This window comes from Oenanthe melanoleuca, chromosome 4 (genome assembly GCF_029582105.1).
Source record: "Oenanthe melanoleuca isolate GR-GAL-2019-014 chromosome 4, OMel1.0, whole genome shotgun sequence".
In the NCBI taxonomy this organism is placed as follows: Eukaryota; Metazoa; Chordata; class Aves; order Passeriformes; family Muscicapidae; genus Oenanthe; species Oenanthe melanoleuca.
Window position 1 is genome coordinate 2,277,606 of NC_079337.1, and position 17,447 is coordinate 2,295,052.

General features: G+C 39.9%; 1 protein-coding gene across 26 annotated transcripts in view; it reads right to left on the reverse strand.

Annotated features, from left to right (window-relative positions):
• The window catches only part of CAMK2D (calcium/calmodulin dependent protein kinase II delta), a 116,956-nt gene that overhangs the window by 26,015 nt on the left and 73,494 nt on the right, over positions 1-17,447 (reverse strand). For 10 of the 26 annotated variants that reach the window (XM_056490903.1, XM_056490890.1, XM_056490902.1 and 7 more), the window contains exons 8-14: positions 12,337-12,439; positions 8,645-8,728; positions 7,567-7,661; positions 7,141-7,263; positions 6,411-6,494; positions 5,700-5,742; positions 1,874-1,911 (exon numbers count right to left, since the gene is read on the reverse strand). In XM_056490903.1, coding sequence (XP_056346878.1) covers positions 1,874-1,911; positions 5,700-5,742; positions 6,411-6,494; positions 7,141-7,263; positions 7,567-7,661; positions 8,645-8,728; positions 12,337-12,439 — 570 coding nt within the window. Of the gene's footprint in view, positions 1-293; positions 327-1,873; positions 1,912-5,699; positions 5,743-6,410; positions 6,495-7,140; positions 7,264-7,566; positions 7,662-8,644; positions 8,729-12,336; positions 12,440-16,986; positions 17,060-17,447 lie in introns of all 26 variants that reach the window. The other 16 variants (XM_056490909.1, XM_056490908.1, XM_056490905.1 and 13 more) reach the window with 5 other exon arrangements.

The window sequence follows — 17,447 nt, forward strand, 5'->3', positions numbered from 1 at the left end:
TTACTGTTTTGTTACTATTCTTATTTACTAAGAGCTTCATTGGCTGATGTTACATCTACTTTTTTGTTTTTGGATGTCCCCAGATTAAAAAAAAAAGTAAAGACTTGCTTGAAAGAATGGCCGAACGATTCACTGTGGATGGCATATAGCAACTGCAGGCTTAAGATTCACAAGGTTGTACTTTAAAGTCTTGCAGTTCTCACAGTATGTTAACAAAGCTAAATGCAACTGTTTGATTTCTAAGTGTGAACGCTTCACAGGAGGAAAAAGAATCTGTCGATAAAGATCCTCACCATCATCTGAACACTCGAACTGGACTTCCTTTTCTGAATTGACCAGTCAGAGAGAAAGGAAAAGAAGAAAACGTGACTGGTTGGATTTGCAGTATCAATTAATGGAGTACAGTATATTTCTCTTTTGGCTTTTTTTTTAATAAGAAAAGGACAGCTACTGCTGTTGGAAGGGGTGGAAAAACGCTACAGATTATCTCAATATCAGCATCTCAATAATAGCAAGGACAAAAACAAACCTCCCCAGATGTACATTTACTCCCTTTGCTCCACATGACCATGCAGACTAACAGCAGACACATAACGTGCTGAAAACCAGAGAACTGAATCCCAACAAGTGTAATTTAGGCAAAATTTTGGCAACAATTGTTTCCCATACTATAATCGAGATTGTGATAGAACAAATAGCATCATAGACCTGTAGGAGGAACGATATTTAAAAAGGGAAACAGGTCAGAGAGAGAGCATAAAATGTGTCTATTCCATAATGAAACATGTTCAGGGTTTTCCAGCAATAATAGAATCCTTCCAAATGTGTGCTTCTCCATGTGACTGGGATCTCCACTGCTTGGCAGTGAGAAGCACTGAAATGGTACTGTATTCATTTCTTTGTAGGTCAGGCTTGGATTTTTTTGATTTGCAATGTGTGCATGTCAGACAGCAGGCACAAATATGCTCTGAATCTGGTATTTAAGCAAGTATTTATAATGATTTGTTAAAGTAAGACATTAAGAATAAATACAAAATTAAAATTCAGGTCAAAGACACCCTTCTGAGTAAACACACAACACAGAAGAATATCTTTTGAATTTTATAATGAAAGCTTAAGGCATTATATTAGTCTTCAAGAGACCTCTGAGGAAAAAAAAAAACCAACTTTTTCTGCTGAGTGATTTTTCTTTTCCTGATTTTTTTTCCAAAGTATTTATGCAGAACGCTTGTTCGCGAAGCATCTCTCCTCCTGCAGGGTCTGGTGACGTGAGAACAGGAGCTCTAAATCATGTACGAAAGCTGCCAAAATGTTCCCTTCTTAGCAAGGTCTCTTAGTCAGGATGAGCTGATCTGAGACAGTAAACCCCTCAAGTTCTGCCAAATATAGCAAGTACATCTGGCAGAACACACCTCATGTGGAGCCAAGCCTACCCATACACTTTTGGTCTTCCACGAAATCTAATGGAGAGTCAAGGGGAAGCACAGAGGCAACAGGATTGCACATAAACACTGATGCCTGAAAAGCCCACCACCAAACCATTACTTACAAGTAATCTGATAACTTTGAGTCATTAATTACATAATAATTCTTCATTAAAAAGCAAGAAAAAGCATTTTCTCCAGTAGTTTTCTATCTTCTGCTCACTTAATGCTGGCTTTCAAGTATTTGTTTTATTTAATTTCTGAGCTTCACCTACTAACCTTAACCACTCCAAATAGCTACTGAGAAGCACATAGTAACAGATTTTATGAAGGAATGAAATAGCAATAATCAATAAATAGCAATAATCAATTCTAAAACCTGGCAGAACTTACAGATAGGTGGACACTAAGAATATGGCTTTGAAATGGAAAGCAGGTGTTTAACCTACCTTAACTCCATCCGGTTTTTTCAGTAAACTCTTGGCTGCTGTAAAATGAGACAAATAATTTCAGTGTCAGGTGGTTCTCCTGAGGTCGCCTAGCTGTGCAGCAAACCCCCAGTGCCTCCCAGCTCCAGGTATGTTCTCAGCTTTTATTTCCTCCTTTTGTTTCTCTGAGCATGGGGAATGAAATCTTTAGGAAACCACCAACCCTAAAGATTATCAAACATCTCTTTTACCACTGACTAAAGCCGTAGGTTGGCTGTACTTGTACAAGGAAAGAGCTCATTGGGGGGCAGAGAGGAAATGAAGCAGGGTGAATGTAAAAGCAGCACCTTTGGATATATCAATTGTCTCAACTGCAATATATTTCTATTTGATGATAGGAATAGTCTGAGACCACTATGAAAATTTATTGTTTTGATGACAGGGACTCAGAGCAGGTATCTGCAGAGCCCACTGGTATCTCAATGATGGTACCAATATGTAAAATCCCCCTCTGGGGACTTCCCACCGTGACAGCATCAGCCTCCTTATGTGAAAGGGCAGCACAGTTGCAAGGAAGAAAGGAAGGACAATTTGCTAGGGAAAGGTTGTTTTGAAGGCTTGCTGCCCATGAGGCAATAATAACAAATTCTAGGCTTTGCTTCAGCTCCTAATGAAGAAAACATGCTGTTTTCTGAATAGTATTGTACACTGATCAAATTTCTTCAAAATGTAATTTGCCATAATGTTATTCATGTGTCAGGCTTCAAATTCCACCACTTAAAACTGGCATCAAATAATTCAAATTTAATAATTTTGGAAGGCTAATGTGCAAACAAGCACAGCACCGCTCTGAACCTGAAAACATTCACAGCAGAAATACATGCTGGCTGACCTACTGAATCCATGTAAAATATTCACTAAAGCATAAATGCTTTGTGAATCACTGCCAAAGACTAGAAGAATGATAAATTACACAACAAGCCTGTGTTATTGGGGTTTTATTGATGTTTATGACCCAATCTTCCCATCAGAAAGTGTTCCACTGCTCAGGTTGTAAGAAATTGCTGTTCTATATATAAGGCAGACAGTCCTGACATGGAGCTCCCATCATTACTGGCATCTTATCTTAAAAAAAAGCCCCAAAACTCCAAACCAATTGGACCTTGCACGCCCAAGGCTGCTCAGACTGGCTTAGGACACTGGAGTTACTGCGTATGTGGTTTACGTTTAAAGCTAATTCTTGTAATTGTGGCTTATTTTCAAGCTACATCTGCATTAAGTGCTCATTTTACAGCACAGAAAATGTAGGATCACCTCAGCAGCTGTACAGAAATGACTAATGTGCATTATTGTACTGTTTACATGAAATAAACCCTGGAAAGTGAAGTCAGGTTGATGTTTCCAACTTCACTAATATATCAGCCCTCCAAATGCAGTTCAATAACTATGGACATCAGCCAACCCTACCATTAGAACTCCCACATGGCCATGTCTTTCAGCTAAAACGAACTAAAATAAGTTTGCCTGTATTGAGCAGCAGTATCACTGCTTGTTTTTATTTAAAGAAATATATAAGTAAATACTGAAACCAAATTTTTCTCCACATACTTTGGAGATCAGACACTCCATGTGGCAATGGGTGCTTTCAGGACCTGAGGCGAGAGGGCCTTAGATTTTACATTACCACAAATATTGTGGGCACTCCATTAACTTCAGGAATTTACTTAGGGAAAGCAAAGGGAAGGAGATATTTCTGAAACCTAAGGACAAAAAAACCCAGAAGTTAATAGCTTTCAAAGCGTGTTTACAAAAATATGGGAAAACATAAATTAATTCTTATGGACGGCCGTAGGTCCTTTCGCTAAATTTGTGGGTGAAACTTCTGAGTTCTTTTGATGCTTGACAAACACTACATGTTCCATGTAAACAATCAAATGAGAGGCAGTAAAATGAGGGCACCACAAGCAGTAACACCAAGTGTTTATTGCGTGTACGGCACTGCTGGCGCGTCCCTCGGAATATGCCCAGCACGGATTACTGAGCACTACTGCATGTCCCAGGACATATTCCATGACTCTGCTGGGTTTGGCCTGCAGTGCATTTCCAATAGGATTTGGGTTCATCGTTCTTTAATCACAGACACTGCATACAAATCAAATATTTAAAGAATTTGCAGGAGCCAAGCAATCAGCATATTCTAAATTAAGCCCACAATGAGAGATTTCTTGCAACTACAAGCAAGAGCTATAAATAAAACCTAAGGCAGCGCTACTAGGCCAGAAAGCAGACTGGAAACAAATGGTTTGTGACAACATGGAGAAATTAAAGTGATTGAGGACAAACAGCAGCTTGGATTGAGAGGAGAAAAAAGATGTTCCTTTCACGTGCTGAGGGTCTTACCTCACAAGAAATATACATTCCACATAAAAGGAAGAAAAAAAAGGAAAATAAAACACTTTTATAACCACATCATTATGGACAAATGACCTTCATAAACATGCTTTGCAATGAAATACAATGAATAAAGAAACGGAAGAAATAAAATGTCACGAAGAAAAAACACAAGTGGCTATGGTGTATAACAAGAGATGACAGGTGAAAAATCCAAAAAAAAGCGAAAACCCCTGTTTGCTTCTCATGCTGAAATACTGTTTAAAAACTATTTCAGCTTTTTTGGTTCACGGAAGTTGAGTTCGATCCTTACACATATAGACAGTGAAAATTATGAAGAGAGATGAGGAATGATTTGTTTGTTTGTTTGATATTTAACAGTAGTTAATTTTTACAAGAAGTGCTGCCTACAGGCTTCCCACCTTTAAAATGAATTGGCAGACACTGGAGTTCATTCAGCACTAACTCCAGGTAATTCAGATAAATGCAGTTCTCTGTGTTTAGGTACACACCAAAGAAGGGAACTTAACTAAGAAATAAATTGTATTTCAAGTACTATGCAAATTGAACAAGTTGTTCTTGCATTTGTGATTATGTAATTGTTTTGGATGAGTCAGTGCTTATTATTACTCAAAACATGCCCAGAGCACTATCATGTTTTTGTCTGTACAGTAATTTATGTTACACTCCAATAGTTACATCACAGAGCAGGAGGATATGTAAAATTACTGATTTTTTTAAATCTGGTGCTCTATTTCACTATTCACTGGAAATCTCAAATGGCAAAATGAAAAATTCAACACAGCATCAATATTCTGGCAATTCCACTACTTTGGACAATTTTAACTCAGCTAACAGTCATTTTAGCTTTTGCTGTTAGAATTTGTTTAGTGCAAGGTCTAAATCTCTAGAGTCATCAGTACAAAACTGTTTCATAAAGAGGAAACAACTCTTCTTACACCCAGCTAGGCACTGCTGGGCATTAGAAAGAAAATGGGGACTCATGTTACTCCATTTCTTACTTCTTAGCAAAGCAATAAAGAAATGAATGTGTTCTGACGTTATTTTTAATACAGGATGCAACAGAATCATGGAATGACTGTTCAGACACATAAAAATACGTAAGTTCTAAATGTTGTTTGGTGATACTTTTGCATGTGGAGCTATATGCATAACTTTCAATTTGCCTGCACCAAGATAGGCATGAAAATGCTGCCTGTTTTTGACGGGCAACAATCGAAAAGCAGGGAAGGAGCTCAAATTCTACAGAAAAATCAGACTGTCACCAAAAAAAGTATTTCTTTGGCCCAAAGAGATTAAATTCTTGTTTGCTTCATCACAGGAAATAACACTATATATCATACTTAGATGCTCCTGAATGAATTATAATTAGATCTCAGCCTTCACAGACATCAAAATATAAAGACTGCATTAATCTGGAGCTCAATGAACATACCTGAGAAATTTCTGGTAGCCAGCATTGTTGTCAAAATGGCCCCCTGTGTACACACACATTTTCTCAAATTAGCATCACACTTATGTAAAACTAAGAATGCCAACAACACAACAAAAAGGAAAATACATGAGTAAATGACATCAATTACTGAATTAACCCTGAGAGAATGGATTATCTCTGCACTACCTCTCATATGCCATGGCATGAGTGCCTAAATTGTAATTTAATCTTAATTACACACCTATCAGCAATCTTGATATCTCAAATATTTACCAACTGGCAGTATGTAATGCAAAAGCCAGGAGTATTCAGAGGCACAGCAATTATTCAAAATACATAGATGAATATGACTTTACTATTGTTCTTAGATTCTTTTCTTCAGGGAAGAATAGGAGCTTATTTGTAATGTACACATTAGAAAAGTTCATATTTGCAAAGTTATCATGTCTGGCCAGGAAAAAACAAAGCATAATTCAGATGAATAACCTTGAGGATTTTCCTTCAACACTTTTAGTGTGTCTAAATATAGATGATTGTAACAATATTGAATTAAAAAAGAAAAGCTACATTCTATTCACTTTCATGAAAAGTTTAAGCTCTTCAAGTCAAAAGCTTCTACCAATAGGTCCTTTAAGAATAACATTTAGAAAAACTCTGCACAGAGTCCATTTGTTTTGCATACCAAACACAAACACAAGTTTGCATTCCTACCTTTAGTTTTCTTCTTGCATTGAATTTCTTCAAGCAATCTACAGTCTCTTGTCTGTGCATCATAGAGGCAACAGTAGAACGTTGCTGAGAGAAGAAAAGAATTATTTTAAGGCACCCAGACATATGTTTAGCAGTTTGTTTACAACACACATATTACAACCCATGGTCCCCAACTTGGGCCTTCATTTCTACCTTGTCTGACTATCCCATTGTGCTCCTTTTACTCAGCCTTTTCCATGTGTCAAGTCCACTTGAAAAGTCATGGTGTGGAATATACTGAGAACAGCAGGAAAATCCTGGATCCAGGAATACCCAGGCAGCCTCTGCTACCTGCAAATTGACTTTTCAGAAGTCCCTAAATTCCCTGCCTGACATTTCATGCTTATATGAACAAATTCAGGGAAATGAAGATGCAAAGCATTATCTAACTCAAAGCTACCTTCCTGCAACTTGCTTCTCATTGAGAATTTAAAATAATTCTAATTTTCGCATAGAACGTTCTGCACAACACAGTCAAGGCAAAGGAGATAAATTTGCAAAAATCTTACCCCAAGCTGAGATCTCAATATAGACCACTATTGATCATATCTGTGCAATTATAGTTATACAATTTATAGTTACACAGCTGCATGAACAAGAACAGAAGTTATCCTCTAAACACATTCACTACATGTTGAAGCAGACCATTTGTCTGCCAAGTCATTGTGTTGAACCTGTGACAATTACTTACACAGATCCATGGGTGCTTTAGTGCTTCTGATGCTGTGATACGTTTCGCTGGGTTGATGGTGAGCATTTTATTGATAAGGTCTTTTGCTTCAGGAGTCACCGTGTCCCATTCTGGTGAGGGGAACTTCAGAAAAAAAACCACATGTGTATATTGTCTTGTACAATCTTTACACAATTTTACCTAAGGATCCAGTACTGGATTCAAATAAAAGAGCTTAAAAATTATAAATCTCTGCCTTTACCTCATCATCGTTTACAAATTACCTAAATCTGAGGCCCAACAGCCGCTTGTCTGTTTAACATAACATGATTAGATGATGCTGCAGAATTTTCATATGCCACCATCTCATCAGTTCTTAACTTCTCCCTCTAAGAAACTCCTGCTTAGAGGTACAATTATAAATAACTAAATTGACAGAGTACATACATCATAAGCACCAGCCTTGATCTGCTGGTACAGCCTGTGCTGGTCTTCATCCCAGAAGGGAGGGTATCCCACCAGGAGGATGTACAGAATGACTCCTGCAGAAAATTCACACCAGTGTTAAGGGCTTTCAAGGAATAAACTCCAGAAATTACTTTTGCATCCAACAACAACGTAAAACAAAGGGCTCATGAGTAACATCCCAGCCACTGGGATGAGAAAAATACCGACCCTTCATACTAGGGAAAAAACAGTAGAAGTGGGTTTGACAAGGCAACCTCTTACAGAAAACACACAACATCAGACCAGCAACACTGGAAATGTTGATCTAGCTGGAGAAATAATATTCCATGATTCTGGATGTTCTAGAAAAATGCTTTTTTTACTTATGATTTTATCATGGCTTATGCTGGTGTCTGAAAGATTCTCATGCATAGTCAAATTTCTCTGTAATTTGGTCAATAAGAAATTGAAAAGACCACCTGCTAGCCTGACAGTAAAGATTTCTTGTGACTGAAGAAAAGTGCTTTCATAAATACAACCATATACAAAGAGTGGGTAGAAATTAAATAAGGAAACCAGCCCCTGTTCTCAGTTTGGGAGCTGTCACTTGCCAGCACCTCAGAAGGCAGTTTTGAGAACTGGATGATAAAGCAGTTGCCTCGTACTCCAGTTCAGAAGACATTTAATTTTACAGTTTATACCTGCAGATGGGGCATATTGGTCAGACTGAATTTCAGGCTCCTTCTGAACCAAAACTAAATATCTAACTCACAGTATGAGCTGGTGTGTTTTCTAACTAATTAGGCATCATACACCTGCAGCTATTCTTTTAATACTCTTTGAAAGTGTGTTGTGTAGACATGGCCAAGAATGCTATGATAGCAAAACAGTAAATAATTTTTAGGAACAGAAGCTTGTAGGATGTAACAAAACATCCAATGACCTCTACTAGAAATTAATACTGATTTTTATAAAATACTTACTTTCTGATGCACAATATAATTTACCCTGGGTATAATTTCTCACCCTTAAAACACCTTAGAGTGGACTGAATATAACTTTCAGAATAACTTCTTACCACATGCCCACATATCCACAGGTTTTCCATAAGGATCTTTTCGTAACACTTCTGGAGAAAGGTATCCTGGAGTACCAGCAAAGCCTGTCAAAAGGCAAGTTAACTCTGGTCAATACCTGTATATGCTCTGCAAAAAGCAAGTGATTCTACTCTCAGCCCACAAGACTCAGGACAACACTTCCCAAGCCAAGGACATGAACGGCTTCATTTGCCCATTTGTTTTTTACGGCACATGACCTAGAGGTAATGCTGACATTATGGGGGACCAACTAGAAAAGCAGAGGGGCACCTACTGTATCCTATATATAAGGAGATATTTGTTGCACAAAATTAGAGCTACATCTAATACCATCTTTCTACTGCAGAACTCATTTCTGCCACATCATTCCACTTCTGGGAACCTCCTTACAAAAGTTTACAGGAAGCATCTCTGAAGCAATCTGGCCTTTAAAATTTATATGTTCTTCATTCTTTATTCATTACCAGCAGTGCTGTTTTCTCTGAGTAGAGATGAAAAACGCAGGTAGAAATATTACTTTTCTTAGGACACCATAATGGATAAAAACTTAATGACTACTGACAGTCTGCACCATTTCAGTGAGTATGTCTGCTCCTTCAAGCATCTTTGCCTAAAATAAATGCTTGGGAATTCCTGAGAGGTGAGAATTTGGTTGCTTTCATGAAGGACCACATGCCATTTGTGCAATACCAGCCTAGTTTCCACAAAGCTCATGAGAGACAGTGATAACATTTAAAGTGTACAGCTACAGAAAAAAAGAAGCCTTTGCCCTGCAGTTGCAACTTATTTTGGAGTGGGAGGAGGAAATGAAGGAACACATTCTGTAAATTCTACTGAGAAAAGAGCTAAAATGCGGTCACGAAAAATAAGCGCTTTTTTTTTGCAGGCTGTGATTTGGAAGCTAGGAATTGTTAAGGAGTACTATCACACAGGAAACACATCTTAAGCTCCTTAGAGAAGCTGAAATATAGATGTTCTAAATGGCTTTAAAAAGAGTAGTGCTTATTTTAAAGGGGAAGCGAAGTTGTCTTGACTCTAAAACTTACCACAGCTCAATGAACATTATTATGCAAGACTTGAAAATAAACTTTAAATCAAAAATAAATATAGTACTTAACTAACCTTACCTCTCAATGAAGATACAAAATAGATCTAAACTAAACTAATTGGTACAGTTTTAGTACACAGAACCAGAGAATAGTTTGGATTGAAAGGACCTTGAAAATCATCTTGTTCCAAGCCCCTGCCACGGGCAGGGACACCTTCCACTACACCATATCCCTCCAAACCCTGTCCCTGGCCTTGGATACTTCCAGGGATGGGGCAGCAACAGTTTCTCTGGGCAACCCTTGCCAGAGCCTCACCAACCTCACAGGGAACAATTTTTCCTTAGTATCTCATCTAAACCTACTCTCTTTCAGTTTGAAGTGATTCCTACTTGTCCTGTCACTACATGCTCTAGTAAAATAGTCTCTCCCCAATATTCTGAGCGATTTAAAACAGCAAACACAGAAGGGTACACAGCCCTGACTTCAGTAAAAAAAAAAAGGGACACAAGGAAATAGCTAACTGTAATTTATCAGGTAATTTTGTAACTGCTCAGAGAGACTCCCAAACAAGGGTGTAGATTTCAGAAAAGTACTGCTGCTTGTACTAGCTCCATTAGCCAAAGTACCTTGCAAAGGTGGAAACTGACTGTGCAGTATCTAGAAGAGATTGAATCACCTTGTACTCCTACCTCTGTATGATTTCTAAGAGGACCAAGACAAAATCTGTGCTTTGCTGAGTCTGATGCCTTCCCAGTAAATTAAGCACCTGCTAAGAGAGGGCAGGTTTCACAGAATCACTAGGTTGATAGAGACCTTCAAGATCATGGAGTCCAAACCATGCCCTAACAGCTCAACTAAATCATGGCAATGTTTCAACTAAACCGTGTCAGGCTTTCTACAAATAGGCAAAGAACAGGTTTGTTTGACAAACATGCAAACCAGGGAAGTATCCTGTTGTATTCAAAAACAGAGTTTGAGGCAGTTTCCTGCTGAAGCATAGCCATGGTTCAAGCAGAAAAGGGATCATCACACCAGAGGACTATACCAGAGAAAAGGAAAAAAAAAAGAAAAAAGAAACAAAAGCATACTGATGCAGAGCTATAATCAGAATCAAAGCATGCCATGAGTCACTAAGTGCTGCAGAATCCAGTAGATCTTCTGAAAGAACATGAGAAAAAGTTCAAAACACCCAGTGCATCAGAGTTCATGTTCTGCCCTGTTAACACAATCCCAAAGCTGAAGGCAGACCCTTGGACCACTCTGGACAGGTTTTGCAGAGCAAGCTCCAAAAAAGGTACAGAACCCACTCATCGAGTACCACAGTTTTTTTTTAAAGCTAGAGCACCATTAGGCTAACTTCTTTTCATTACCTTGCTGACTCCTCCCTATATACATATTTTAAAGATATCCTGTTCCCTTCTCCCAAGTTCTCTTGATGCCATGAGTCTAAACAAAGCATTTCACAAGAACCAAATGACCAAAAAAAAAAAAGTGCAAGACTTTACAGGGCACTTCCAACCTCCTCTGCATCACCTGCAGGTACACTATGTACAGAAAATATTCCTGAAGTCAACTTCAATCTGCTGATTTTTTTTTTTAAGATGCTCCCTGTTTACCTGATGCTTTTGTCATTTTAACAAACCACTTGTGTTTTGTCTTGCTTCTATTCCGCTCCTCTTGTACTGGTCTGTTTGCTGATGTGCAAGAGCAATCTCCTCCATCTTTTGTGGATTACTGAAATCCATTTATCAAAAGGCTGGATTTAAAAACACAGGCTGGCTTATAAAGCTGCCAACATATGTCCAATGGTACTGCCTGTGCATCTACATGTACTTATAGCTGTGAACACTCAACCTCCCAACTCCCTGCCTATAAAAACCTTTCTGCTTCTGTTCCAAGCTTACAACCACTTTGTTCCATTTCGAACTGCACTTTCTAGCTACTCTGAGGGAGAACAGGCAGCTGCTATAAATATTTTATTCTCTATTTTTTTCCACCTGGGATTTACAATAAATTTTTCCCCATGCTTCACATCTGTTCAAAGAAGGTGGTACGTGAGACGTGTATCACAATTGTGCACTATCGTTTAAAATTACCAGCATTAAATATTTTCCACCATCCTCCTTGGGGCATCTATTAACTCTAACAAGCAATCTCTAATTGTGTCTGGCTACAGCCTCAGATGTTCAATCCCCCCTATTTTCCCTTTCATTGAAGTCACATTCCAAAGTGCTTCAGAATCAAATTTTCAGGTGTTTCCAGCTGACAGAGACCTGTTCAGACAAAATGTTCTGATGACTGGGCAGGTACACTCAGCAGTATTACCCTACTGTCTTATTCCTCAGTCACCTGAGGGGAAACCATCAGTCTCCCTCTCAGGTTCTACATCCCTATTTCCTACTTCTACATACTCAAGAGAAAGTGGGAGAAAAGGGATTGTGTGCACCTAAGTCAAATTTACAGGCTGACAGAAGCTAGCACAAGCTAGGAATCAGGAAACCCAGGTTTTCTAGGGCCAAAGGGTCACACAGCTGCACATTTCACTCTGGGGTGACAGTGGGGCAGGCAGGGGGTATTAACCACAATGCTGAATAAATGGTGATGAAAAAATGGTATTTACTTACCAAACCAAGCCTGTTGTTCTCCCTGGACTTCTATAGCCAATCCAAAGTCTGCCAGTTTTACTGCCGCTCCCTTGGATTTGCTAGCTAGAAGTAAGTTCTCAGGCTTTTTTCAGAGAGAGAAAACAATTGAGATGAAAAGATAAGTAAATACATTTTAGACTTTTTTTTTTTTTTTTTTAATTTTAGTTACGGTAGTCTGGAATACTTAGAGGAATGAAAAAGAGAAGAAACCCATAAGTTTTTCCCATGAAATTGCAAAACTTGCACTTCCCACTGCTATGTGGAAACAACCACCAGGCCTGTAACCAGCCTTCATGAGCTCATGCCAGCAAGACTAAGGACAGCATGGAGAGAAGGAGGAGAGCCAGAATGGGCATATGGAGCGGTGACACCCGCTGGTGTGACAGGACAAGTCAGAGACTCCCAAGAGCTCACTACTGGAAAAATGGGGCAGGAAACTCCCAAAAGACAGGGATTCATTGATGACTAGCCTAGCCCATGCAATGTGCAAGATCAGGCATCTACAACTGTCAAATGGACATGTTTTGCATGACATCCCAACAATAACAGCCCTGTGATTGTATTCATATTTAGAGAGCAGGTGTATTTACATTGCAAATCTTTCAGCAAAACCAGCACAACCACGTTTGTGCCTGCAGAGAACCTTTATAAATAACCATGTTAGTTGGTGAAAATTCCCAGTTTGCTTTTTTTTACAGGGTGTGTTGGTCACATCTGAAATGAAATGCCACGGTACACTCACACCATTAGAGGTAAAGGATTTGAACATAACAACTGTGTTCATTCTACTGCTCATAATGAACCCTTTTAACTCCAATTAACAAATACATCAAATGTAAATTGCCCAAAGGCAACTTTATTGTATGGATGTTTGCTTTAAAAATACAACTAAAAAGGTGCTGCAGAAATCAACAGATTATTTCAGGGAACTGTGAACCTCATGGCATTTTCTTGCCATATCTATCTTACCAATTCCCATGATTTTTAAAAAAGGTTTTGTTCTATATTTACAGAATAACAAAACCTCACTTTCACAGGTATTGCTGTGACTCCTCAGAAGCAATTTCTGCAGTGGCCTGTGACAAGGGACTTCACTATAGTCAGGCTGGTGCTGGGGCCCCAATCCTGCAAACTCTTCAACATGTATTCAGGTTCAACCCAGCAGCAATTGTATCACTTCCAAGGGACTATTTATGTGATTGCAGTTAATCCCATGCATGTACTGAGGCTGGAAACAATTAAGATCATAAGCCTCTTTCAGCAAAGCCTGTCTTTAATACATGTCAGGCAGGTATCCAGCAAAATATACTTGAGCCTAAGTAAGACCTCAGCCACGGTGATACTTCTATTAATTAACAATACAACATGCCCTGACAAACTCTTTAGTCTAAAGGTGGTTTTTTCCCTTCTCATCAAAGGAACATTTTTTCAGCAATTTACCAACACTGTTCTCTCAATCAACCCTTTGTTGCTATGTCATAGATTAGACTGTATTAAAAAACTTTTCATCAATAGTTACTTGATGAATTTTTTATTTTCACAATTTTAAAAATTGAGGTGAAGGGTCCTCAGAACAAAATATAATCTTTATATTCACTTACATTATCAGTAACCACCTCAACTACATAAGAAACACTGAGTGCACAGCTGAGGACTCTTCTCTAGGTTCCTCAACACTGATCTAAGCAATGTCACACTCCTTGACATTAACAACACTAGTTTCAACACATAGTCACATAGTTCTGCAAGGTTTCCTCTCAGAATGAAAGAAGTTCACAGTAATTAGTTCCTGGAATGCCATTCTTGCATAAACCTCTTAAAGCAACGTATGATCCTATTTAGTTGTGACCTTCAGGCAAGCCAAAAGCAATGAAAAGCCTCATCCTTTTGGATGAAATACAAGCACAACCCCACTGAGCACATACCACATTCCCAAAAAGAGACTCTGTTCAAAACACTGGTTTTGTGTTTTCTGATGCTGGTTTGGTGTTTTGTTGGCTTTTTTTGTTTCTGTTTTCCTCTTGGCATTGTTTTTTTTATTCCATTGCACGTCTCTTCTCTGCAGCAGTACCACTTTAACAGATGAGTATGTTCCTCCTGACTTACTCCCATGCCAAAGACAACAGTCTCTTGGGCCATGCCATGTGGGACTGTGTGCTTAACCAACATGCAGCAGCCGTCTGAGGCTGGCCAGAGGCACGTGGGTAATTCTCATGCATTAACTGGGAATGAGTGCAATTACTCGGGAAACACTAACAGCGCCGCGCAGGACTGCGAATTCGGTGGTGTCACCTTGTGCTCCCCGGTGATGGGCGGCAGCCAAGCATGCACAATGGCACTGTTAACTGCTAAAATTACTTACAAATAAATTAACATGATTTATGCCACACTTTTCCAAAGGTCTTTAATCCTTAAGATACCCAGTATTTAAGGCTCTGGGCATTTTTCCTTGAATATAACTAAAGCAGCCACTCTTTGGTGGCAGGTAAGAGGGTCATAAGCACAAAATCACCAAAGCTTAACCAAAGCAGGAATGCTACAGCCCTACGAGAACTGGAATTCCTACCTGGAAGTGCACTTTTGCTAGCTGATAAAGCCAGGTTGCCACTGATAAGCTGATTTTTTTTCTGAGTCTAGGATCCACCACCATTCTGACTTATGAGAGTGATTACAAAGAGAGCAGCAACAAGCACTTCTGCAGGCCATAAGACGCTGCAAAAGCGCCTGTCCATTTGCTACTCAATCAGCCTAAAAGAAAAGTTAAATAAAACAAGATCATCCAAAATCTTCCCAACCCCAAGCATGCCATCATGTTGTGGACTGAGTTATCGGAAAAAAATCCATCGAGTTTTGCAATTTAAGGATCCGTGCCAGCCTATAAACACCTTCCACATCTTGCTGCTCTACTCCTGGCATCTTCTTTTCAGCACATGGCGTTCTGCTCGGATTTCACCACAGTCTTTCATTTAATTATTTGGGTTTTTTGGCTTTCGCCACAAAGCTGTAACTGAAGAAGGATGGTTTTCTGCTTCCTCAAGTTTTCACTTTCCCAAAAGAAACTGGGCACTACAGCTTGGAAGAAACATTTTTTTCTCACACTGTTTTTTCAATTCATCCTGGAATTGCCAGAAAAAAAAAAAAATCCACACATGGTCTGGAGTAGGCAACAGCTGGATTTAATGTCTTTCCCAAAGAAAAAGTTGTTTTGTGTGAATGTATGAAAAGTAATAGAAAGCATCCTTTATTCCATCAGCTTGTATAGCTACAATCCTGTTTTTTTAAATTCCTTTTGATGCTAGAAGCATGTACATGTAGACTGCATGTACGGTGTGGACAGGAACCACTGGAGCAGCTGGATAAACTTGACATCCTTCCATTTAAACTCATTACATGTTACCAAGCTTGCTATGCAAAATTTACAGATTAGACAGAGATTTGTCAGTCCCCTGCTGCATAACTGTGACACAGGAAAATCCAGAAGTACAAAATAGGTAGAAAATTTGGGGTCTGCATCTTTGAAACTCATCCTGCTCTCTGAGCTTTTGGAGCAAACGCCTTTGTGTTCCTTGATCACAACAACATAGACCTTATAAAGTCAGACAAGAACAAGTTTGTTTGGGAGTAAAGGTTGGCAAGAACGGCGACAGCATTCTGATTCCAACGTTATTAGTCATGATAACCACTAGAAACTCTTATTCTAGGAGGAAATTTCTGCCCCCCAGAACTCATTCAGATAGAAAAACAAAGGGCCAAGAATGCAATTTGTGTGTTTTGCTGCCTTAGCCCACACACCATTTTTTTCTGCCTCACCAAGGGTCTGATAGTTCAGACTTGCATTGGATTTCAAAATAAAACTTCTTTTCCTTGAGGATCGTGAAGCTCAAGTGCCCAAAAGGTAGGCTTACTAGGAGCTCGGGACAGCTTTCTCTCTTGGAGCCTCACAGTAAAAGAAAATCATCCTGACTTGCTTCTTTCCTTGCCAACTTATTTTCAAGGCATAGAGCAGCAGATACCTCTAGCCATTTGGATATGTATACAGTTAAGAAAGAGGGAATGCTCTCTCAGCACAGAGTTTTCTTTAGAAAGGTTTCTATCCCAATGTTAAAGCTCTTCTGGAAGGAACTGGACTCCTCAAGTGACTGTGGTGAGAATGCTGTAGAAATTCCTGCTTTTTAAGGTTGTTTTGTAGCCCAGCCATCATCTGGAGGAGAGAGAGGTCTGTGTGCCAGCCATCCCAGAGCAGATGACCTTCTGTCACTAAAATGCATGGCATGCAAAGGCTACTGTGCTTCCCGGAAGCACTCCAAATTCTGCTGATGAGAGATGGGAAGCTGCCCTCATGCCCTGCCCAAAAAGCTCTGGATAACACAGAGGAAGACCGTGTATTCAACGAATACACACAGTGCTCAAACAACCTTTTGTTCTCCCTGTACTGCCAGGTAGTAGTAGTGCCTCGAGCAGATTCCCTCTGCTGGGCATGAGCTTGCTCTTGCATGTAGGTGAAGCCGAGTTAAAAACAAATGAACCAAGGGGAGAAACAAAAAGAGAGAAGCATTTACATTTCGGCTGCTGGCGGCCCTGTGGGGCAGGGATGCTGCTCCGGGAGGGCGGCGGGGCAGCAGCACTCACCTTGAGGTCGCGATGGACCACGCCCATCTGATGGCAGTGCAGCACGGCCTCCAGGATCTGCTGAATGCAATGACTGCATGCAAACACCATGGGCGCCCGTTAGTTCCAGCACCAGGCGGCGGGGCGGCGGCCGAGGGCGAGGCCGGCGTGGCTGCGCTCCCGGCCCGGCCCTGCCCCGCCCGGAGCGCGAGGCCTCAGGCGGCGCGGGGCCTCCCTCAGAGACAGGCGGCGGGGCGGCTGCCTTGCCTTGCCAATTAGCAATGTCTTTTTTAATGGTAATTTGTTAAAGGAAGAAATTTTGTCACTAATTCAAGGTCGTATTAAATATTTGGCATGCTCTGTGCCTTCTCCTCCTCGCTTAACTCAGAGTATTCACAGAGGCATTAAAGAATTGTAAAAATGGTTAGAAATGGCAGCGACCATGGAGGTGGTCCCCAAGCCCCCTCCAAGCCAGGTGCTCC